This window comes from Capricornis sumatraensis, chromosome 4, assembly GCF_032405125.1.
Source record: "Capricornis sumatraensis isolate serow.1 chromosome 4, serow.2, whole genome shotgun sequence".
Lineage (NCBI taxonomy): Eukaryota > Metazoa > Chordata > Mammalia > Artiodactyla > Bovidae > Capricornis > Capricornis sumatraensis.
Genome location: NC_091072.1, coordinates 91,638,614 through 91,663,209, shown reverse-complemented (window position 1 = coordinate 91,663,209; position 24,596 = coordinate 91,638,614). Strand labels below are relative to the sequence as shown.

The 24,596-nt window shown below is 39.0% G+C and overlaps 1 protein-coding gene across 4 annotated transcripts in view; it reads right to left on the bottom strand.

Moving 5' to 3' along the window:
- The window catches only part of GRIP1 (glutamate receptor interacting protein 1), a 466,465-nt gene that overhangs the window by 216,641 nt on the left and 225,228 nt on the right, over positions 1 to 24,596 (bottom strand). For all 4 annotated transcript variants that reach the window (XM_068969892.1, XM_068969893.1, XM_068969894.1 and 1 more), the window contains exon 2: positions 2,735 to 2,815. In XM_068969892.1, the coding sequence (XP_068825993.1) occupies positions 2,735 to 2,815 (81 nt within the window). The remainder of the gene's footprint in view (positions 1 to 2,734; positions 2,816 to 24,596) is intronic.

The window sequence follows — 24,596 nt, the reverse complement described above, 5'->3', positions numbered from 1 at the left end:
TACTCCCTAGCAACTGGGGCACCAAAATGGCCACAGGACTGCACTTGCCCTGAGAAATGCCTTTTACTGAGAAGATCCAGGGGCTAGTAGGGGATCCAAGCCTCTTTAAAGGTCTCTTTCAGTTCGCTGGTACATTTTTTGTCTAGACACATCTTTCCTTGCCACTAGGGTGGTAATGATACTCTTGAGGGAAGTAAGGTTGGGAGGTGAGCACAGAACAAAGGCTGTAAACTTGCACTGTGCTCTGTTGACCTTAATTTATCAGGAGGACATCTTGGGATTTTCTTCCAGCAAATGATCAAGAGGGTGCATTTTCCAGGTCTCTGTGCATTTCTCTCTTTTGCAGTCTCTCTCTCTCACGAGAACAAGAATTAACAAGTATTTTTAAGTAAGACAGTAAAAGTTTAGAACTCCAATTGTCAGAACTCAGTCAAGAAGCAGTTTCCAAGAAGTTCCTAAATTTTCTCCTTAAGATGTAACAGGAAGTCATAATCACCTATTAACCACTTTGGTTTCTTAGCCTTCTGGCTGGTGAACTCCCTTTTCTTTTGAACTGTTCTAAATAATTAAGAGGATGTTGAAGACATCCAACCCTTTTGGCTGATACCTTTTAAGAAAGAACAAAAGTGTGTTTGTTCATATTCAAACTCCAGGAAAATAACCCCTGATGCTACTAAAAAAAAAAAAAGGTTCCTTGATTTCAGTGACTTTAAGATTGATATAAGGGACTTCCCTAGGGAGTCCAGTGGTTTAGACTCTGTGCTTCCAATGCAGAAGGTATAGGTTCCATCCCAGGTTGGGGAACTAAGATCCCATGTGCTGTGTGGTACAGCCAGAAAATAAAAACAAACAAACAAAAAAACCTACCAATTAAAAAAAAACCTGACATAAGGAAGAACAAAAGGAAAAAAAAATCTATTACGAAGAATCACTGTGTGTCATGCACTAAGGATTGTAATTAACAACTTCTGTGTACCTAACATGTAACTTTAAAAACTACTTACCAATTTTAAGGTAAAGCCTGGCCCATAAACCTGTGTTGTAATTTAGTATGTAACACTGGAAAACCCATGAAAGGAAAATATGAGACTAGTTCAGGGCTTCCCTTGTGGCTTGGATGGTAAAGAATCCACCTGCAATGCAGGAGAGCCTGGTTTCATCCCTGTCTCTGGAAGACCCCCTGGAGAAGGGAATGGCTACCCACTCCAGCATTCCAGCCCAGAGAATCCCATGAACAGATAAGCCTGACGGGCTACAGTCCATGGGATCACAAAGAGTCAGACACAGCCGAATGACCAAGCACACATACACACAGTCAGTGCTTTTGTTTAGTACCATATAAAGTGGAAAGGACAGTGGGAAGTCTCTTTATTCCTTCCAGCAGAGGATTACTGAGTACCATCTAATTAGAGAAGCCGAAAAGGAAGTGATGGATAACTGGCATTCTTAAATTTCAAACTTTCAGGACTTCCTTATTGCTGACAAGGAGAAAGCAGAGAAGATGGCCTATAGCTGATTGCAGTAGTTTTTCTAAACATGACTAGCACTAAGAATGAAATTTTGTAGGTTGGAATAGAAGAAATCTCAGCACTGGGTGAAGCCATATAATTAGATGTTTCAAATTACTTTAGAATCTTCAAAGCACACAAACAAGGATATGGATCATTCACAATATGCCTCTTTATAAGACACGTACTTTCATAATAAATCAGTCTTCATAATAAGAAAAAATAACCACATGTAATTCTTATAAATAATAATCATTAACAGGGAAGAAACTGGACTTGTCTGGCTCTTTGCTCAAGTAGAAAGTTCTCCCTTTACTGACAGATTTGCCAAAGCATCCAATTTAATGTTCGAAACACTGCTTTGTTTTATCTTGAGTTGTCAAACTACTGCACTCTAAAATCCTGCCACTAAACTTTAGCTGTACTCAATTTACTTGTAATTAATACAGACAGGCATTATTTTTGATACTAAATGTACTATACTTTTGATACTAAATGTACTTATGTTTTTAACACTTCTCTTAAGGACAGTTGCTACCATAAGAGGTTTTCCATGAATCACCTAATTCAGATAAAGATTGAATAATATTTTCAATTTCCGTCCTACATTTTATTTTAGAATGTATGTCATTCACGAATTCAAAATTTCAAACTATGGAAGTTTGGAGGTAAAGACATTGAAGATATTTCTTCAAAATGTTTTGTGGAGGAAAAAAGGTATTATATATTGTATTACAAGAAACCTCATCACAGCTTCCTAAAGAAACGAAGTCCCAGAATTTTACAAGAATTGCTCAGTGGAAGTAAATCCAAGTTCAAAGAGACAAGAAGAAAGGAGTAATTTGTTATTCAGCATATATATGATCTGCCACAGCAATTTTGAACCACTTTGTTCTGCTGGGTTTGCCTTAGTAAAGGGATAGATGCTGCTGTGAGAATCATTCCCTGAAAACAGAGGTGAAAGTAAGTCAATGAGTGAGAGCTGATATAAATTCAAGTCATTTTACAAAGGATTTGCACACAAGATCAATTTTCACAAGTTGGCAAGCTTTTCCAGAATCTTGCTTTCATGAATGTTATTTGAACAAGTTGTATAGAATGCAGTCTCCATTCTATGAGATAGCATTGCCTTTTTTTTTTTTTTAAACCAAGTTGGAACTATTCAGGTCACCAAATAACAGGGATCAAAAGTAAAACAGCTGAAAAATCCAACAGTCTGGTCTAACCTGGGATGCTCTGTCTCCTCACAGCCAATGCTCCATCAGGCGGCTTTGTCTGGCTGGCGGATTTAGTGTAGGGACTCTCATCTGCAAAGGTACAATGAAGGCTTTGGTTAATTTCCATCCAGCTTCTACTGTAGTGAAGGTCTTTCAATGGACTGCAATCCTTCTGCCAGAGACAGATGGTATGGTATGGTAGAAAGAGTCTGTAGACCTGGGTCCTAACCTGGGTTTAGCCGTGGGACTTGGTCAAGTCATTTAAATATGCTCTGAACATCAGTTTCCTCCCCTATGAAAGAGGGATATGCGTTCGCACCCATCTCTGAGGATTGTCAGGATAAAGCAATAATGCACATGAAGGCATAGAATGGTAAGAAGTTTGTAAAAAGAGTACACAGATAATTTGCCTGTCACCTATATTCATTGATAAATAAATATCCATGAATATCGGTAACAGGAAGACAAGGAAGGAATAAAATGGCTCAATGGGCACTAAGAATAAGCTAGTAGAACAAAGGAAAGGAAAAGAAATATTATATTTCAGAGAAGCAGATGACAGAATATTAGTATTGCAGGGGAATAAAGACACACAGAATTAGTGGGTTCCTACTGAAAGTATGAATGGGCATCCAGTGGAAAATAAAGGGAAAGGGACATTCAGGGTAAGACCACAGAAGCTAGGTTAAGAATAGAGAGGGAAAGATGGTTTGGGAAAAGAAGACACATATTGCAATGAGCTGGTTTGCCCTCTTAGAAAGAGATGAAAATAACTTGGAGAACCAGAGAAAGAGCAACTGAAGAGACAGAAAGACTAAAGCTCAGTGGATCTGTGACAGTTAGTCAAGAAGCTGAATGAGCAAAACACTAGGTGAAAAAACCATACAAGTGATGGATCCATCAGATTCTCAGTAAAATGATTTTGTTTAATCTAGGAAGAGATTTAGTCTGACTTGGAATATAGGAATAATGATTCAGGATGGCAAATATTAGGGTGAAATAGAAAGGAAATATTCTTTTTAGTTGGCATAGGACATTTGTATAGAGTAAAAGAGATGTCTGAGTGACATTAAACATTTTCAAGCATAGAATGTACACAGCCTGAGCAGATATAATGTACAATAATTGCCTAGTAGCTCTACTCAAGCTAGATGACCCAAAGGTTACTTCTGGCCATACTATCGGGTTGCTTTGTTGTTGTTGTAACAAGAAATCATTAAAGGATTAAAAATATCATTATATTAGATATGCAAACTATTAAATATAACAAGGATTTAATTCAGCAACAAGCTTTTATCATCTGAAAACATTAACTCTCCCAACTATAGTTCATGTTGCAAAACTGAGGAACTCAATTCCTCTTTAGGATGTACTTCTGGTTGAAATGATTCATGATTTCTTCATAAAACTAATAAGGTCTTTGTAAGCAATGACAAAAAGGAAAGATTAACACTACTGTAAGCTGCAATTAACTTAAAAAATGGCAGTCATGCTGTTTCATGTTTATATTCCATTTGTCACACAATTCTTTATATTCTTCCAACCATAAAGACAAACTACCAACGTTCAGATACCAGTACAATCAACAGTATCACTTTTGCTTATGAAGCAATATCCTAGGTCTCTGACTCTTCTCTTTGTAAGTGCGATTTTGAGGATAAACCCAAACCACAAAACAAAATGCCTGCCTTATATTACAAAAGTCTTTGCCATTCCATGCCCACCTGAGTATCTGAACTCTTTTCTCACAATATTGATTTAATAACCAGGCCATATGCTTAACCAAACTTACTATATGCTAAAACCTGGATTCTTTATAAAACCAAGTTAAAAATGTACTTCTTTTTATTATCTAAAGCTTTGAAACCATGTATTTGATTACAGAGCACTGAGTCAGGAGATACAGATCACAGCAATCAGTTTCAGGGACAGCATCTTGGAAGCCTAAAGGCTTTCTCAAGTTTTCAATTTGTCTAGACTCTAGCCAATTAAAGTCTTGAGTTGAATCCAGTGTTGGATTTTCTTACAGGGCGGTAAGAGATCTGACCAGGAGACTCTGGGGTGCTTTGTATTTGATGCTCTATTTTAAGGAACCATGTCTTTAGAAATTTACCTAGTTTGCATCATAGGAGTAGTCAACCCTGGCAAAACTGTTTTCTTACTTATATTGGAGAACCATTTCCTTGATTTAGAGCTGAAATAGTCTAGTTATGCACACCCTTAAAAGGTTGAAGCTGAATTATAGATGGCCACCTGGCCAGCCTCTGCTAATCCATTCCCCAGCCCCTGACCGCACTCGTGTTAAGACCGTCCTTACTGAGCGCAGATGGAAGTAAACAATTACCCAGAAGCCAAAATTTGCACTGGTTGAAGGATCAGACCAAAATAAGTTCGATATTATCTAAGAATAGGTTTCTGAAGTCAGTCAGGATGAAGGCAATAATTCCTAATGAGGCAGAATCTTGGCAACCTTCATCAGGAGAGCTAAGGTGAGCACAGCAACAGAGCAGCATGGCACCTTTTAACATTTATTTTTAAAGAAACTTTTCCTAGGAACATCTGTTGAATTTAAACCCCTAGGAGGTAGCATAGGTCTTTTATAAAAACCTACCCATCAGAGAATGGGCATCAGTTCTCTTGATGTGATTTATTCCAAGTCAAATCTTGACTCAAACTTTGAAAATAAAAATGGAGGGAAGACATTGAATGAATCAGTGGCTGATGCCTCCGTAATATTAGGTTGGTACAAATGTAACTGTGGCTTCAGACTGTGAATTTTAAATCATTAGTACTAGGTTCGAACACATATTTATTAATCAAAATAGGAACCATTACAATCAAAACATTTTTGCTGAAGAGAAATAAGTTTGCCTATTCTTATAGTGTAAAAATCGGTGTCCTGGCATTCCAGAACTCTTGGAAAGCATTTTCTGCCTCTTGCTGGCTGTGGAAGCATTTTCCCTGCCAAATGCTGTCAAGATGCTAGAAGAAGTGGTAGTCAGTTGCCAAGAGGTCAGGTGAATATAGTCGAATAGGCGAACCATCGTAGACTAATTTGTTCAACTTTTGAAGGGTTGCTTGCGTGACGTGCAGTTGGGCACTATAGTGGAGAAGAATTGGGCCCATTCTGTTAACCAATTCTGGCTGCAGGCATTGCAGTTTTTGGTGCATCCAACTGATTTGCTGAGTATACTTCTCAGATGTAATGGTTTTGCCGGGATTCAGAACGCTGCAGTGGATCAGACTGGCAGCAGATCACCGAATAGTGACCATGACCTTTTTTTTGGTGCAAGTTTGGCTTTCAGAAGTGCTTCTTCTTGGTCCATCCATTGAGCTAATCATTGCCAGTTGTTCTGTAAAATCCATTTTTCATTGCATGTCACAATTCAATCAAGAAATGGTTTGTTGTTGTTGTACAAGATAAGAGAAAAAAATTTTTTTTGTCTAACATCATTTCCATAGTTTAATAAGTCATTAGCACAAAAACATAAGCAAGAAGTGCACATTAAAAGGATGTATAATATAACCACATTTAAGAATGGATTGTAATATCAAACAGCAAAGTTCAACAATGCAAAACCGCAATTACTTTTGCACAAACCAAATACAATGGAATATTACTCAGCCATAAAAAGAAAAGAAATAGTGCCATTTGCAGAGATGAGGATGGACCTGGAAATTTTCATACAGAGTGAAGTCAAACAAAGATAAATATAATCTGATATCACCTTTGTGGAATCTAAGATAGGACACAAATGAGCCTATCTACAAAACAGAAGTAGACTCACAGACTTGTGGTTGCCAATGCGGGGGAATAGAGAGACGGACTGGGAGTTTGGGGTTATTACATTTAGAACGGATAAACAATAAGATCTTACTGTATAGCACAGGGAACCATATCCAGTCTCCTGGGATAAACCATAATGGAAAAGAATATAAAATAAGAATGTTCATATGTTTATAAATGAGTCACCTGGCTGTACAACAGAAATTAGAGCAACACTGTAAATCAACTATATTTCCATTTAAAATGTAAAAAATAAAATAAATGCCAATACAATTAATTCACTGTTGCTCAGTAAAGGGCTCAGAAGTTTCAGTTAATTACAAGATCTATGTTAATACTTTTCGTTTATCCGGAAGACACTAAATAGGCTTTCAAGTTCCAACTAATTCCATAAGTGGACTAAAAAATAGGTGAAATAACAAAAAAGGAGTCAATCTATAGATAGTTCTAGGACAGTGCGCATCCCATAGTATGCATTCATTAAACATTTGCTGATAGACAAGTAACTTGTGTTTAACTTTTCAAATTAGAGCATTTATTGTAAACAAGCAACCTGGAGAAAGTCAAACACTTGTTATTAACTAACCTCCCTCCTCGCTCTGATTTCTTTTTCTAGATTTACACCTATTCGTTTTAAAGCCATATCACCATCTACTAGTTATTAAGTATTGCCTTATTGCATGTTCAAAATTTGTGACTATTTATATAAATAATATTGAAATATATTTCCTTTAATTTCCATTCAGACTACAGAAGATTTATTGAGTAACCTTTAACATAATGCCTTTAAACAAAAGAATTCCAGTTTTTATACCAGACTCCCCACCTTGACTTTATGGTTATTAACAAGGGATCCTTATGGAAAGTCACTACAGGACAAAGGAGGCATTCAGCAAGTGAGTCAACGTGGCAAGTAATCATCAAGGGCATCACAGGGAATCAGAACTGTCGGCCTTTTAAAATGACATCATAGCAGCTAGATAATCACTGTCACATATGATGGCTGCCCACTGTCACTGGTCATAACAAGAAACAGCATGGGTCCCCTTTATGGTGACACCCCAAGAGGCTAGGAAAAATGCCCTCCATTAAATGGAGAATGGACACTGCAACAGAGACAGAAAGGGCTTAATCAAGCATATACTTAAAACAGAAGTTGAACAATGGGAGGACCATCTGTCCCTCCCATTCCTCCTAATTCGACCAGTCTCCTTATGTACTAAACACAGGAGGGGCAAACACAGATCATTTGTTTTGATTACATGTTCCAAGTGAAGCTGGTATTTACAAACTTGGCAAGCAAACAGCAGGCACCCAAGAAGCAGGGCTTCATTCTGCATCATGACCAAAGCTCAGGTTGGAGCTGGGAGAATCCCATCTTGAGGAATGGACTCATGTCCCCTCATGTTCTTGTAACTTTGAACGGTTGCCTAGCATCAAATATCACCCGTGTGTAATCAGGCTAGTCCTTGTCTCCATCTTCTACCTCTCCCATTCTGAGTCTGGGCTTCTTCCCAGAGGAAACAGATATGACTACGGTTTCAAGAATCTCTAGCTGGGTTCAGGGCTTTGTTGAAAAAAAAAATTAATTTCCTTTGGCTGAGACTAATCAGCCTATGCTAAACAATTTCTAACAACTAATTACGCCCAATCGAGGCACCTGCTAAGCCAGCAGATCCCTCAACTTCTTGATTAGGAAAAAAAAAGAGGCATTTTGTGCAATTACACATTATGACCATTTCCTAGCAGCAGGGAGACAGCCAGCTCATGCCACAATGTGCACGTACATTGTTAAACTGTTTTCCGTGATTGAACAACATGACTTCCACTGTGAAGGAAATAGTGTGTCCATAGAATTCGATTACATTTCACAAATTTTAGTGCCTACTATGTGCAAGCGCTTCCCGGGTAGCTCGGCAGATAAAGAATCTTCCTGCAATGCAGGAGACCTCGGTTTGATTCCTGGGTCAGGAAGTTCCCCTGGGAAAGGGATAGGGTACCCACTCCAGTATTCTTGGGCTTCCTTGGTAGCTCAGACAGTAAAAAATCCGCCTGCAATGTGGGAGACCTGGGTTCGATCCCTGGGTTGGGAATATCCCCTGGAAGAGGGCATGGCAATCCACTCCAGTATTCTTGCCTGGAGAATCCCATGGACAGAGGAGCCTGGTGGGCTACAGTCCATGGGGTCTCAAAGAGTTGAATACAACTGAGCGACTAAGCACAGTACATGTGCAAACTAAGAAAGTGGATATAAGACAATGAGACTTTAAGTAGAATCGTGAGGGAGGAATCCTTATTACTTCCCAGGATTGAGACTGGAGCATGTGCTTCATTAGCTGAGGAGAGAAATAGGCAAGGGCTTACAGTACTGGTGGAGGTGGGAACAGGAGGAGAAAGGAAGCTACACTGTGATGAATTAATGCAGAATTTTGCAATCAGAAAAATCAAGAAACAAGCAATGTAAATTGCCAATTAACCTGGAAGTTTTGTGTGGTGTGGAACCATAATCTTTTCAGTATTGGGGTTCTGTGAACATCTTACTCCAGCCCAGCAGGAATATATTACAGGTTGGCTGTTTCTCTCTTTCTCTTTTTTAAAGTTTAATCAACATGGTCTTGATAGAAAAGATTAAATAGTATAAGGAAGAAAAATTACAGCACCATGCATCTAAAACAGGACAAAAAAAAAAAAAAAAGCTAACAAAACATATTTTAAAAATTTGCCTGGTGCCTCAGATAGCAAAGAATCTGCCTGCTAATGCAGGAGACCTGGGTTCGATGCCTGGGTTGGGAAGATCCCTGGGAGAAGGGAATGGCAACCCACTCCAGTATTCTTGCCTGGAGAATCCTATGGACAGAGGAGCCTGGTGGGCTATAGTCCAGGGGATCACAAAGGGTCAGATATGTCTGAGTGACTAACACATACACACACACAAATCTATAAAAAATTTTTTTAAAGAAATAATTCATCACATTCAATTGGGTTATATTAAATAGGCATACATTGTTACATTGTTAACATTTGAAAATCAGTTACTGCAATTTAGAAAATTTCACAGAATGAAGGAGATAAAGAGAACTACTATCACAAAAGATTCAGAAAAAGCATTTGATAAAATTCAACATATATTCGTGACAAAGAAGCGTCTTTACTCTTGAAAACAGTTGATAAACTGTGGCCCTAAGACAGTGCAGCTCATCCTTGTTATAAAATGGGAGTACATTGCACAGAGCTGCATTTATTTATTTGCACTTCATCTCTGGTTGTTTTTTGGCTCCATTGTCAGTTTTGTAGTAGAAACCGAGATTGACAATGGAGCCAAAAAGCAGCCAGAGATAATATATTTCTCTCTTTTTGACATCAGACCTCTAGTTCAGTTTGCTGCCTTGCTGGTTTGATGGCTTACTCTAAAATTTAAACAAGATTTCCTGAGGGCTGGCTGTCACAAGGTTTTGATCATAGAACTTAATTCTGTCTTTCTCTACTTATCAAAATAAGGTGTAACTACAAGCACAGGGTCCTGCATAATTTAAAGACATGCAAACAGAATCATATGGCCAAATATCCTTCTGCAATCTGAAACAGTTCTTAATTCCTGATTAAAATGACCCTGTTTTTCTAGGGCAAATGAAATGTACACCCTTAATCTTCCCTAGAGTCAGAGGATTCTGGGTGCTACATAGGCTTTAGCGCTATTGCTTTGGCATGAATTCTAGAGAATGAATTGACTTCATTTCCTTCCCTAATGGGATAAAGTGATCCACACAACTAGGTTTAAAGCAGAAGGGAGCAAGAATGATCTGAGCTTGAAGGTAGGAGGCAGAAGGTAGTGTGCTTTTCCATTACAGTCTCTTTCCTATTATGAGATGATTTCCTCTCTCCAACCTTCTATTTCCTCCTCTCTTTGGTCATTTCTTTTGCATCTGAATGGCATCATTGTCTATCCTTGACTCAGCAGGTTTCCTTACACCTAGGTACTTTATATTCTTAAAGGGGATCAGGTCTTTTGATTTTGAACATTAAAAAAAAGAGTCATTCAACAGAACAAATTCATTTTAAAAACGAATGTCTGGTGGTTTCTTCACAATGACAGAATGTCCTCTAAAATTATATTAATCACAGTCACATCACCATCTCAGGAATTCAATATTACAGCTAAAAAGAATATCAACCATACACCCGTATTGCTACTGGCCTGTCTTATAAGACCATCTGTCTCCTTCACTGCTCCATTATCCAGCACCTTGTTACTCAAAATGAGGGTCACAGATGAGGGCATTGGCATTACCTAGGAGCTTATCAGAAATGGAGACTCTCAGACCTCATTCAGATCTATGCAATCAGAGCCTACATTTAATGAAATCTCCAGATGATCTCTACACACGTTAAAGTTTGGTATTTTGTGCTAAGTCGCTTCAGTCATGTCTGACTCCTTGTGACCCTATGGACTGTAGTCTGCGAGGCTCCACAGTCCTTGAAATTCTTCAGGCAAGAATACTGGAGTGGGTTGCCATTTCCTTCTCCATGGGATCTTCCTGACCAGGGATTGAACCTGAGTCTCTTAAGTCTCCTACACTGGCAGGTGGGTTCTCTACCACTAGCTGAAGTTTGGAAAGATCTCTTTTAATTGATTTGACCAACAGCAAAGGCACAGGTAGTGAGGCTCCATCTGTGCTGTCACCTGACTGCGTCACTGGCAGCCCACAAAGAAGCTGGCAAAATGGCTTCAATATTATCCCTAGACCTCAAATACCAGAATTATCAAACTGCTTACGGAATGAATTCCTCAAATGAAAATGAAAACTGCTCCAAGGCTATGGTTTTAAGTGAATTTCATCTTCTCCAGATCCACTTTAAACTCTTTAACAGTCCTAACATGGCTGATTTACCTGGAGAAGTTGATTGATTGTAATAATAATAATTAGTTAATTTACACCTTAAAATGGAGACAGAAAATAGCATTGAGTTCCTACCCCCTAGCTAGTAAAGAACAGCTGAAAATGAAAACTCATATCCCACCTTGAAGCAGGGACATGGAAGAAGAATCTTCTACGGTGGTGCTTGTTTAGTCAGTAAGTCGTGTCCGACTCTTTGTGACCCTACGACCTGTAGCCCATCAGGTTCCTCTTTACATGGGATTTCCCAGGCAAGAATACTGGAGTGGGTTGCCATTTCCTTCTCCAGGGGATCTTCCTGACCCAGGGATCGAAACTGCTTGGCTGGTGGATTCTTTACTGCTGAGCCACCAGGGGAGCTCCACTTTCCAAGGCACTATCTCCTTAAACTCTTTTTACTTCAGACACAAAGTCACTTCCTTACATCTGCAAAGAAGGCCTCCAGCACAGAGCCTGACCTGTGATCTTCACTTGGGAGTAAATAGGATCACAGTGGCCCCCAGCATCTGGTTAACCTTGTGGAGTGGTCTGTGCTAACTGTGCTCTTCCATGATGCCTGCGGGGTTTTTGGAAGAGCTGTATCTGGAGCCAGGTTAATTTGTAAATCCTCTCTGAAATTAATGAGCATGAAATTGCACATTTCCTGCCTCTGGCATTCCTACTGCTCATCTGTCTGAATCACAAATGATAACTCCTATCCTTCTTCCTAGAATTGTTTCCAGCAAGGACAGATGAACAAGAGTCACAGATTGGCCTCATCACTATAAATTTCTAGAGGAATGGACTCTATGCCATTTTCATTACCATATCAGATCCCAATTTAAAACTTAAAAATTTAGTACAGCTTCTATACTTTCTATATGTGAAGAAGCCTATCTGCTTTAAATCCTTGGCTTGACCATCAGATTACGCCAGCTGACATTCTGCATACCTCAACATTATGAAATACACATAGGTCCAGTAAGTTCTAAGCATTAGAATAATAATCTGGATGTGTGTTTGTGTGTGTGTGTTAGTTGCTCAATCATGTCTGATTCTTTGTGATGCCAGGGACTGTAGCCTGCCAGTTTCCTCTGTCTATGGGATTTCCCAGGTGAGGATACTAGAGTGGGTTGCCATGTCCTTCTCCAGGGGATCTTCCCGATCCAGGGATCAAATCTTGGTCTCCTCCACCTCTATTTTGCCCCTTCTCTAGGCCCTTTTTTTGCATTTCTGATGTAAACCACAGAGAAAAAGATGGAGCTTTTTGTAAAATCAGGTCTCTCCAAGAATTTTTCTTTTACAAGATATAACTGCAAATGTTTCTACATTTAGAAATCTTCAGTATGGTGGTTTCTGGAATGGGGCCAAGATTGATGGGAAAATGAGAGGAAGCAAAATGCAATCTGAATGACTTTATTCTAAGAGATGTGAATTTGTGCCAGTGTGTGACTAAATGCTGGGTGTCATTAGAAGACTAAGAATGAGTCACATTTGTCTGTGGAGTGGAACATTCTTGTCTAGGTTTGATTATCATGAAAATAGTCTTTCAAGCCTTCACCTGCTGCTCTGACAATCAGGAACATGACAAAATTTTAACTAAGGTAACTTTCCAACCTGGTTCAGTGGCTCAGCATTTTTCTTTCTTTCTCTTCTTTTCCATTAACCAAGCGTTGTGTAAACAGAAACAAATGTCAACTGCTGGAAAATTACTTTATACAAATAAATGATCAGATACTGCTACCACTGCTGACAAATTCCTAATGAAACTGGAAAAATAAATATTGCCACCACTGTCCAGACTCAGTTTCCAATACAGAAGCTGAAAATCTGTCTCTTTATCTAGCACGCTCGAGTGATAGTTTGGAGCTTGGACCACGGACTCTTTCCCCAGGGTCATTGATCTGACTGCAGAACAAGGACCATGCATTGTCAAAACCCCCGTGTGACCACCAACTCCTTCCTTCATGGACTGATGTGTGCAGTGGTCTTAGAATGAATACTCCAAAGAATATTCTAATATGCTGAGGGAAAGCAACATTTTTTTACTGAGATTCTACTTTCATTAATAATCAAAACACCAAGAGATAAGACTTTGTGGTAATGGAGAAAATGGATTAAGCCAGAAGCTATCAGAGCACAAAGTAGAGGGAAGGAAAAGCAAACCTCAGATTGAAGCCCTGGGTTGTACATGAGGGACACAAATAACATGAAGAAAAAAGCAAACTTGAGTCAACCAGAAGTTTATATCAATAATACTGATACTCCTATACACAATGATGGCGAATACTTACTGAGGATTCCCTGTGTGACAGCACAAACCTAAGTCCTTTATATGTGTATCTATCTTTTTTCATCTCAACCACTCAATAATATGTAAAATTGCAAAAAAAAAAAAGATAAATTCATTTTACAAAAGCAGTCCAGTCCTGGTTTTAAGGAAGAATTGGCCAGGCTAATGGTAGATTCCACGGTGAATTCTAAGTGGCATTGCTATTATATTGCTGCTGAGCAATGTGGCTATACATATACATCCCTAGCACTGTGCTTAGTACTTCGTTTACATTGTCAGTACTTATGACAATGTAATTGCACAGGTATAGGTAGAATTAATGCTTCTGAAAATTTGAGGATATGGAGGTTTAGAGAGATGAAATAAGGTGTCTACATGTTCCCAGGAAGCAAAGGGTAGAAATAAAGCTTTAACTTACATGCTCTTTACCACAATGATATATTATTCATTCAAACTCAATTCACATCTTTTTTTTTTTTTTTTTTTTACAGTGTTTTTGTGTGTGTAAAAACAGGCGCATTTTCATATAGTGGTCACTACTGGATGTACTCTGGTTGACTATATACCACTGATACAGGGTAGGGACTTGGAACTATATTTGAAGAGTCCCTAAATTTTCAGTTGAGAAAACAATGTATCATTCTAGAAGTTTTAAAATCTGCTTCCTTCTCATGAATTCTTGGTTTACTTTATGAGATTCAGTTTTCTTTTCCAGAACATAAACAAATCACTTGAAACAATGCCTTTTAGCCAAGAAGTTCTAAGCATTTTAGGAGATGAAATTTGGCTGAATTTCTCTCTCAAACGCCTTCTCTATGCCCACCATGCTCACTGAGAGAGTATTTATTATGAACTGGCTCCTACAAGTGGCTTATCACCTCAAAATGAACCAGTAGTGGGACCCTTTCTTTTCTCCTTTAGTATTCCAGACATGTTCAGAGCCTGCTGCTTACAGTATTTCAAAACTTTCATTAGTGTTCATGCAGCTAGAGGGGTAGCATAGATCTTAGACCAGGTGACATGGAGCAATGCAATGAAGAAATGGTGGGATAACTTGTGTGGCTGGCAATGGAGATGATTGCATCTGTCTTTCTTCTCCCTCTGGCTCTTACAGCCCACCTCTACAAATAGCTGGGCTCCAGAGTAGGGAGGCTGCAATCTCTGTTCTCAGACTCAGGAGAGGATCTGTGCATCAGAGTCATTGGGCAGATAGGTGCAGACTCCTAAACTAAATTTCACAGAGAACTTTTGGAAACCAGATGAGCACCCATTGGCCATTCTTTCCAAGACTGTCATCTCTTTCAGCTTTGGCTCATTTCAGGACCTACCTCTGGGCTCCCTTTTTGATAGGTTTTTCATTTTGAAAATTCCCAGATTTAAGTTAAGTTTCTAGGTGTGAGCTAGTGTTGCTATAAACTATTTTAGAACCAACACCTTTTTCCACCCAGGGTCGGGAGTGAGAATCACATTTAGATGCCTTGGGAATAACATATTTCATACATATGCCTTGAGTTGTCACATATTTTGCTTTATTAATTCATTGCTAGGTCAAGCAATAGCAGATGACTGCTTATCAAACAGATGACATGTTTTTAATGCATGATTAAAGCAGGATTTATCATGCCTGTCAGAAGCCAGGAAGCCTGTGATTTTCATTATTTAAAGCTGTACTTTAGAGACTCTCTGGTTTTACCTCGAGAGGTGGCTATTACACAGACAAAACCTTACCAGGGTGTTACACGAGAGACAGCTTTTGCATGAAAAACACAAAACCTACTTTTAATACACCAGAATTTTACTATAAAGCAATTTTCGTAGTTCATACAGCACTGCCACTTATTAGTTATGTTGTCTTGGACAAGTCCCTTCTCGCTGAGCTTCAGTTTCCTCACCTATCAAATGGAAATAGTACCTATTTCATAGAATTGCTGTGAGGACTGAATAAAATTATGTAAACAAAGCACCAGGACTAGTTGATTTCAAGAGGGGGTGGTTACATCCCTTTCATCTGGTGAATGAAGAAGCAGAGTGATAGACCAGGGTTACCAAGGATCCCACAGCAACAGTTCTTTATCGTTTGAGCCACCAGGGAAGCCCTGGTGAATTGACGCTTTTAAATTGTGGTGCTGGCGAAGACTCTTGAGAGTCCCTTGGACTGCAAGGAGATCAAACCAGTCAATACTAAAGAAAATCAACCTTGAATATTCATTGGAAGGACTGATGCAGAAGTTGAAGCTCCAATACAGTGGCCACCTGATGCAAAGAGCTGACTCACTGGAAAAGACCCTGATGCTGGGAAAGATTGAGGGTGGGAGGAGAAGAGGGTGACAAAGGATGAGATGGTTGGATAAGATCATCGACTCAATGGACATGAGTTTGAGCAAATTCTGGGCAATAGTGAAGGACAGGGAAGCCTGGTGTGCTGCAGTCCATGGGATCACAAAGAGTTGGATATGACTGAGTGACTGAACAACAACAGTTCAGTTCAGTCTCTCAGTCGTGTCTGACTCTTTGCGACCCATGGACTTCAGCACGCCAGGCCTCCCTGTTCATCACCAACTCCTGGAGTTTACCCAAACTCATGTCCATCAAATTGGTGATGCCATCTAACCATCTCATCCTCTGTTGTCCCCTTCTCCTCCCACCTTCAATCCTTCCCAGCATCAGGGTCTTTTCAAATGAGTCAGTTCTTTGCATTAGGTGGCCAAAGTATTGGAGTTTCAGCTTCAGCATCAATCCTTCCAATGAATATTCAGGCTGATCTCCTTTAGGATGGCCTGGTTGGATCTCCTTGCAGTCCAAGCGACTCTCAAGAGTCTTCTCCAATGCCACAGGTCAAAACACAGAACATCAACACAGCAACAAATACATGTTCTTGTGACATTACTTACTGCACCATCTTGCAATAATCAATCTGCTTATCTCTAAAGTGTGAACTTCTTTAGGTGGGAATTTTCTTCCATAGTCACAGATATTATTATCCCCATTTTTACAGATGAGAAAACTGAATCTCAGGGAAGTTAAAAATCTCAGGCTAAACAGCTAATAAATGGCACAGACATGATTCTACCTGACAGGAAGGACCATTCTTTCCTCATTAGTGTCCCACTGCCTCAATAAAAAGAGTCTCCATGACAAACAGACCTTAGTGGAGAGCAAAGTCTGTTATTGGGCCACAACAAACTAATCTGAGTGTTGCCCAAACCTGTCCCTCCAACCTTCTATCACAATAAAGATGTGAACATTTGAAGTATCTTTTTTCCAAGGCCTTGAGCTACTATTTGCTGAATTTCTGGTTGGAGAAATTCACTGATATTAAATGGTCTATTATGAGTCAATTTGTCAGTGGCAAAATAAAAATTAAAACCTAGGTACCTGGATTTAATAGCCCAAAGATTATCAAATTATCTTCATTTGTTTCTGAGACCAATTATTCAGACATACAATTTCCTCATGAATTACTTGCTTGTCTAACTCTCCTTGGGTTATGTCTACTTCATCAACTTCACGACTTTTCCCCATAAATCTCGCCTGAGCAAAGATTCAGCTTTCACAGTTAATTAGGACAAACAGGGAAAATGCAATTCAACTCTACAAAATGTGAATGTTTAATTTTGAACTGATTTTGTAGCATTATACTCAGTAGGACTCTTCCAATTTTCCAATTAAAGAGTTACTGACATGTACAAACATCTAGAATAAAAGAAACCTTTCCTTCCATCACTGTTTGTCAGCTTCATTATTGAATTTTGGGTCTGCTTTGGGACACTCCAATTATGAAAGTAATCATGTAAAACTATATTGGATTCTATTAGCAATAAGACCTTAGAGGAGTTCATTTATGAAAACTGAAACTTTCTCTGACTCACTCTCATCTATCATGTAATTCACCTTAAGGTATTTTAAAATCACACTGTCAAAGCTTTAGAAGGATACTCCTAAGCATTTAACTTTGAGCCACAGTATAGTTTGAAACAGAGATGTTTTATGAAATTGAATACTGACAGGCAAATCACTCAGCATTTTTCAATGTAAACATTGTTTACATTTTCCAGATCAGTGTACAAAAATGCTACATGAGAAAAGCACAAAGAGCTACAAACACATGCATATACATACATACACATACATACTTCATAGATATATTCATCTGTATATAGGTATCTATTTACAAGCACTACTAGGAATAAGGACACGTAATAACAAGAGATGTGAAAGGACCCCCAACCTAATGACATCCCTCCTTTCCTGTTCTGCAGGGGAAAATATTCAATACAATAGGGAGAAGTTGGAGACCACTATCTTTACCCCAGTGACTTCTTATTTAGCCTTGCAGTAGAATGACAGGAAGCTTAGAATTAATGGCAAGGCCCAAGATGGAAAAGCTTTTGTAATATTGCAGAAACTTAAATCTTCAGAAAATATATGCAAACTTTTGCTTTAATTTATATAATTCATAGACTTTGAAATTCTATTTTTAGGATTGTCGCATTCTAGCAAAAGATGCTTTCAGAGAAACTGTCATTTCTCTTGGAGACAGCCTATAAGTGTGTAACAAAGGTGGACAGCATGAAGAAGAACAGAAGAGCTACGTGAGAAATGAGTTGATCTCAGGGCTCACAAGTGAGTAATGCAAGCACAATATAGGAGGCATTGTAGAGGTGGGCGTGGTTACCAATGGACAAGCACTATCCACACAGTTATTGCATAAAGAAGTAGCTTAGAAAGGTTATGCATGTGTGTAAATCTACTGCACAATTTGGGTGCTGAGTTCAAGCATAGCCTGCCTTCACATTTCTTCACTGTGCAACAGCAGCTTTTATTGGCTTCTAGTTTGCTCAAGACAAGCTTAACAGAACATTTGATATTTATTGTGATAGAAAGTGTAAACAACACGTAACGGCTATTCTAGGGACCATAAAGCTCAGATATTTGCTTCTTTGACAATTAGGGATGTATTGCAAGCATTTGTGCATTATCTGAAAGACACTCCATTTATGCAAACAGATATAATAAAACTGAAATATATAAGCAGCGCTGGTGCTTACTCCTGGCAGCATCTTTCCTGTAAGAAACAATTTCAAAGGACACTTTAAAAAATTCCAAGTATTAGAAATTTTAGCTAAAAATCTATTCAGTCAGAAAAATTCTTTGTTAAACCAAGTAGAAAGCTTTTCAACCTTTCTTAAATATCTATAAACTTAATTGAAAGAAAAAAGACTACTTGGAGAAGTACCAGAAAGCTTCAAGCAATTTGCATAATTAAAACATCTTTTTCTCGTTTCCTTTATCTTTTATTCTTCTGACCTCAGAAATTCCTTTTTGTATTGCATATTTTTGCATAATTGAGATGATATAAAGCAAAGGCTAAACCCTTATCCTATTAGCCCTCAGAATCATTTGAGGGCTAGCTGTGCTGTGAGTAACTCTACCAAACTTCAGGACTGAATACACATCCTCTAAATGAGGATACACACCTCCCTCTTATCACGATTGTGAATCACGAGTCTACTACTAATTTTATAAATAGAAAGAAGACTTCATTGGCCACATTTTCTTTTCCTGCCATAAGCAAAGATAAGCCAATTGGAAATAGGTGAGAGAAGCAATTCTCTATTTTTCATCTAAGACTTTTCTTCTTAAAGTTTATAGTGGGGGTGGGGGGTACAATGCTTTCATTCCATGCATGCAAGGTCTAATGTTTCTTGGCTAACAGAACTGCAAACAATTCGAACAGAGGAATGGGAACTCTTCTGTAGAGAGGAGAGTTAAGGTGGCTCAGCAGTAAAGAACCACTCTGCCCATGCAGGAGACATAAGAAACGTGGGTTCGATCCCTGGATCAGGAAGATCCCCTGGAGAAGGGCACGGCAACCCACTCCAGTATTCTTGCTGGGAAAATCCCATGGACAGAGGAGCCTGGTAGGGTTGCAAAGAGTTGGACGCAACTGAAGAGAATGACCATAACATACAACTTGGAGAAGTAGAAAGCACTACAGACATTCAGATCAGTTCAGTCACTCAGTCATGTCCGACGCTTTGCGACCCCATGAACTGCAGCAGGCCAGGCCTCCCTGTCCATCACCAACTCCCCAGGCATTATGTTCAAATAATGTTCGGTTTCTGTATTTACTTTGGACAAATTACAGAAGCCTTGATTTTATCGTCCCTTAAACCAGGATAACAATATCTATTTTTCAAACTTATGAGAATTAATTGGGAGAACATGCATGTAAAGACCTTGGTATATATCTCATGTTCAATAAAATCAGTTTCTCATGCCATTGGCCTGGTACATTTTCATGGACCTCTTTGGCATTCAATACATATTACTTGATCTTACTTGGTAGAAATCAAAATAATGTGAATAGAGTTTTTAAAAACCTAAATTTTTTTCATATGTTTTTACTTTTTGATGTGGAAAAGACAGAACCCAATAACAGAAAACAAAACCACTGCTGTTCACACATAATTGAATTAATTAGAGATGAGCTCGGAGAGCACTAAAAACGGCTCCTTAAAAGCTTAGCTAAATAATCCGAAAAATACATAAGAAACCTATTAAGTATAAAACATGTCTTTAAAATGTTATAGGGTAAATCCTCCCAGAGGCATAACTCAGTCCCCTAAACCAGACACATCAGGTGGACAAATGCCAATTCTTTTATGGTACTAAGATACCATTTATTAAATTACCAATTTCAGAGCACTCTGGTGGCTTGGAACTAATGCTCCTTGTAAAGGTTTAAGTTAGAATGAGGGAGATGATTTGTTCATCTGATCTTTTATGCATAATTATCACAAACTGCACAAATCGGGTTTGTATTTGTTGCATTAAAGTACCTCCAATGACACTGCTTTGCACACAGCCCAACTCTGAGACGCACTCTCTGTCTACATATGGGAAGTTTCCAACTTGTTACAATTCACTTCAAAATTTTTATTAAGTAGATGAGGAACAATCCAATAGCAAAGAATCCACACCTTTTAAAGAATGAATATGCACTAGACTCCTTGCTTCACATGATAAAAAACGACAAAGGACAGGGTGAAATTCTTATGCAATTTGGCAACAACTGTGGGAAAAAAATAACTTTTAAATTTCTTTCTATAAAACTTTATTTTCAAAAGTGAAATATGGCAAAAAGCGAGTACTCTTGGGTATTATAAATCATCTCTCTCTCAGCTAGGAAAAGAGGTCTGCTGGAAGGCTGCCCAGGCACACAGATATGTTCTTTTCCTTGAATCACTATTAGGGGCAATTACTTTTCATTGGCTTTAGGTTTACTTTGCGCAAGCATTTAAAAAATGCTTCTGCATCCTGGAGTTTAAAACTATAGAATTAGCACACACTTAAAATGGGTACAGGTAGCATTCACTTCCGGTCGGAAGGTTCTCCAGAAATATGTCTTAAGACATATTAGCGTTGATATTATTTTTAAAATAATCCCTGATCTCTTTATTCTTGACATTTTTGGCAGCATTACTGGAGTCACTCTGTTCTCTTGGCTTTGGATATAGCAGTTGGTCTTGGTTTCCCCCTACCTCAGTGACCACACCTTCTCAGCCTCTACTGGTGCCTCTGTCTTTTTTATTCTTCCTTCTTTCAGATCTTGAAATATGGATATGACCCTCTTTGACTTATCTCCACCCTCTCTCCTTAACTCATCCATTTCTAAAATGCTAATGACTCCCACATTTATATCTGCAGCCGTGACCTCCCCCTGAGCTCCAGACTCATAATACACAGCTGTCTATCTGGCATCTCTGCTTGAATATCAGAAAGGTATTTTAATTTTAACTTGTCCAAAACAGAATGATTGATCCCCCTCACCCCAATCCCATAACATCCCTGTTCAACCAAGTACTCAGGCCAGAAACCTCTGAATTATCTTGGATTTCCTCTTGCCCTTCCATTCTACCTTGAATCTCTAAGAAAATGCTTCTGGTTCATTTTTTGACTGTTTCCCCAGTTCATTTAGTTCTTACCACCTACACTGCTACCACTCTGGTCTAAGCCACCATCATCTCTCTGCACTATGCAAACAGACCCTGTAACTTGCCTTTCTACTGTCCACATGGCTGCCAGAATTTTTAACCTCCTCCCCACCAATATCACATTACTCTTTGGCTTTAAAGTTATCCAGAGGCTTCCCACTATACTTAGAGAACTATCCAGACACCTGAGCATGGTGTCAGGAATAATCTGCCCTCTGCCATCTTTCCCACCTTGTCTTGTATATTTCTCCTGTCCACTCTGGCCACGTGGGCACTCCTCCTGCTCCTCAACCATACGAAGGTCATTCTCACCTTAGAGCTTTTCCTTTTGCTATTCCTTCTAACTGTAACATGATTCCACCAGGTCTTTGAACAACTAGTCCCTTCTTCTTCTGATCTTGCTAAAGTGTCATCTCTTCATTCCTGAGCATCCTTTCCCAAGTCCTCTCTTCAAGTTACTCTCTATCCATTAACTTATTCTTATTTTCCTCCCAACACCTAAAATTATCTGAAATGTCTATTTATGTGCTTTTCTGATACCTGTTTCCTCCACTAGAATATAAACTCTGTAAGAGCCAGGGGCCTTGCATATATTGTCTATATGTCTTGGCACATAGTGGATATGCAATAAATTAGTGGTGAATGAATATTCTGAATGCATTCCTGACCATCACATATATCTAATGTAGTAGAGATATACCATATACTAGATTCAAACATAACAACTAAAATTCTTTATAATAGTTTAAAATAATAAAATCATGCTCCTGGGTGAGAGAGGTCAAGAACTGGGAAGGGTCTTATAAATTATAATGAACCCTCTAATTTTACAATGTCATGAGGCTTAGAAAGGGGCAGTGAGCCAAAAACAGTTCACAAAGTGAAAGACAGGCAGAGTCAGGCCTGGTCAGGATCACCTACAGCATCAAATACGAGCTGGTTGCCCTTATTATATAGCACACATGGGTGATTTTATAGACTCAATGACTATACAAAGAAGCCCAAAATCCAGCACCAAAGTGCAATTCATTATGCACAGCAAGTAAAAATATCATTTTGAATCATAAGTTTGATTTATCTTAAATGAATATGTTAGTATTCACAATAAATGGCAACCTTTTAATTAATAGTATGCTTGCATTAAAGTAGCCAGAGCATGGAAACAACTTATATGTTCAATGGCAGATAAATGGATAAAGAAGATGCAGTACACATATAGAAAGATATATTACTTGGTCATAAAAAGGAACACAACTGGCTCATTTTAGAGATGTGGATGAACCTAACATCTGTCATACAGAGGGAAGGAAGTCAGAAAGAGAAGAACAATACTGATATTAATGCATATATATAGAACCTAGAAACAGGACACAGATGAACGTATTTCAAGGGGAGGAATAGAGACGCAGACAGAACAGATATGTGGACACAGGAGGAAGGGAGGGTGGGATGAATCAGGAGACAAGGATTTGCATATATACACTGTGTGAGTTAGTCACAGTCGTGTCCGACTCTTTGCAACCCCATGGACTGTAGCCCGCAAAGCTCCTCTGTCCCTGGAATTCTCTAGGCAAGAATACTGCAGTGGGTTGCCATGCCCTCCTCCAGGGGATCTTCCCAACCCAAGGACTGAACCCAGGTCTCCTGCATTGCAGGTGGATTCTGTACCATCTGAGCCACCCGGGAAGCCCATGACCATGTGTAAATTAGCTAGTGGGAAGCTGCTGTGAAGCACAGGGAGCTCAGCTCAGTGCTCTGTGATGACCAAAGGGAGTGTGACGGAGCTGGGGTGGGACAAAAGTTCAAGAGGGAGGGGATATATGTATACATATAGCTGATTCACTTCATTGTACAGTAGAAACTAACATACTGTAAAGCAACTGTACTCCAATAGAAAAGAATTTAGAAAGTTTTTCAGGGACAACTGAATGGCACATATCTCTTAAAAATATAACCAGTAAAGTTTTAACTAACTTTTATAGTTTTTCTCCAAAGCTGTCCATAAACATCACTTTCAAAATCTGCATAACTGTACTTCATTAACTATGTCTCTAATATGTATATAATGTATACAATATGTATATAATATGTCCCTATTGCATGCCCAGGGAGCCCCTGGAAGTTGAGAGAGGCCTGGACTACTCTAAATATTTGAGACAATAGGAATTTTTTTCAACAAAGAAATATTTAGATGAAGCTACCAAAATTATGGAATATTTTAAATAATTACATTATACATATTAACATATTAAACCCCAAAAGAGTGCCTTATTATTATAGAATTTTTTAAAAATAATTCTTATTCTTCATGTACTGGAGGCTCCAGGATCTACTGTAGGGAAGAAGTGAAGTGAAGTCGCTCAGTCGTGTCCAACTCTTTGCGACCCTGTGGACTGTAGCCCACTAGGCTCCTCCGGTCCATGGGATTCTCCAGGCAAGAGTACTGGAGTGGGTTGCCATTTCCTTCTCCAGGGGATCTTCCCAACCCAGGGATCGAACCCAGGTCTCCCACATCATAGGCAGACGCTTTAACCTCTGAGCCACCAGGGAAGCACACATTTTTAAACTGTAAGGAAATACCTACTTCTTGCAATGCTGTCTGTGACTCTCTTTTTTGGTAAGAAACTTCAGTAGTGTCCTACTCTGTGCGACCCCATAGACGGCAGCCCACCAGGCTCTGCCATCCCTGGGATTCTCCAGGCAAGAACACTGGAGTGGGTTGCCATTTCCTTCTCCAATGCATGAAAGTGAAAAGTGAAAGTGAAGTCGCTCAGTCGTGTCCCACTCTTCACGACCCCATGGACTGCAGCCTACCAGGCTCCTCCGTCCATGGCATTTTCCAGGCAAGAGTACTGGAGTGGGGTGCCACTGCCTTCTCCACTGTGACTCTCTAGGACATATTTATTCAAATAATGATAAA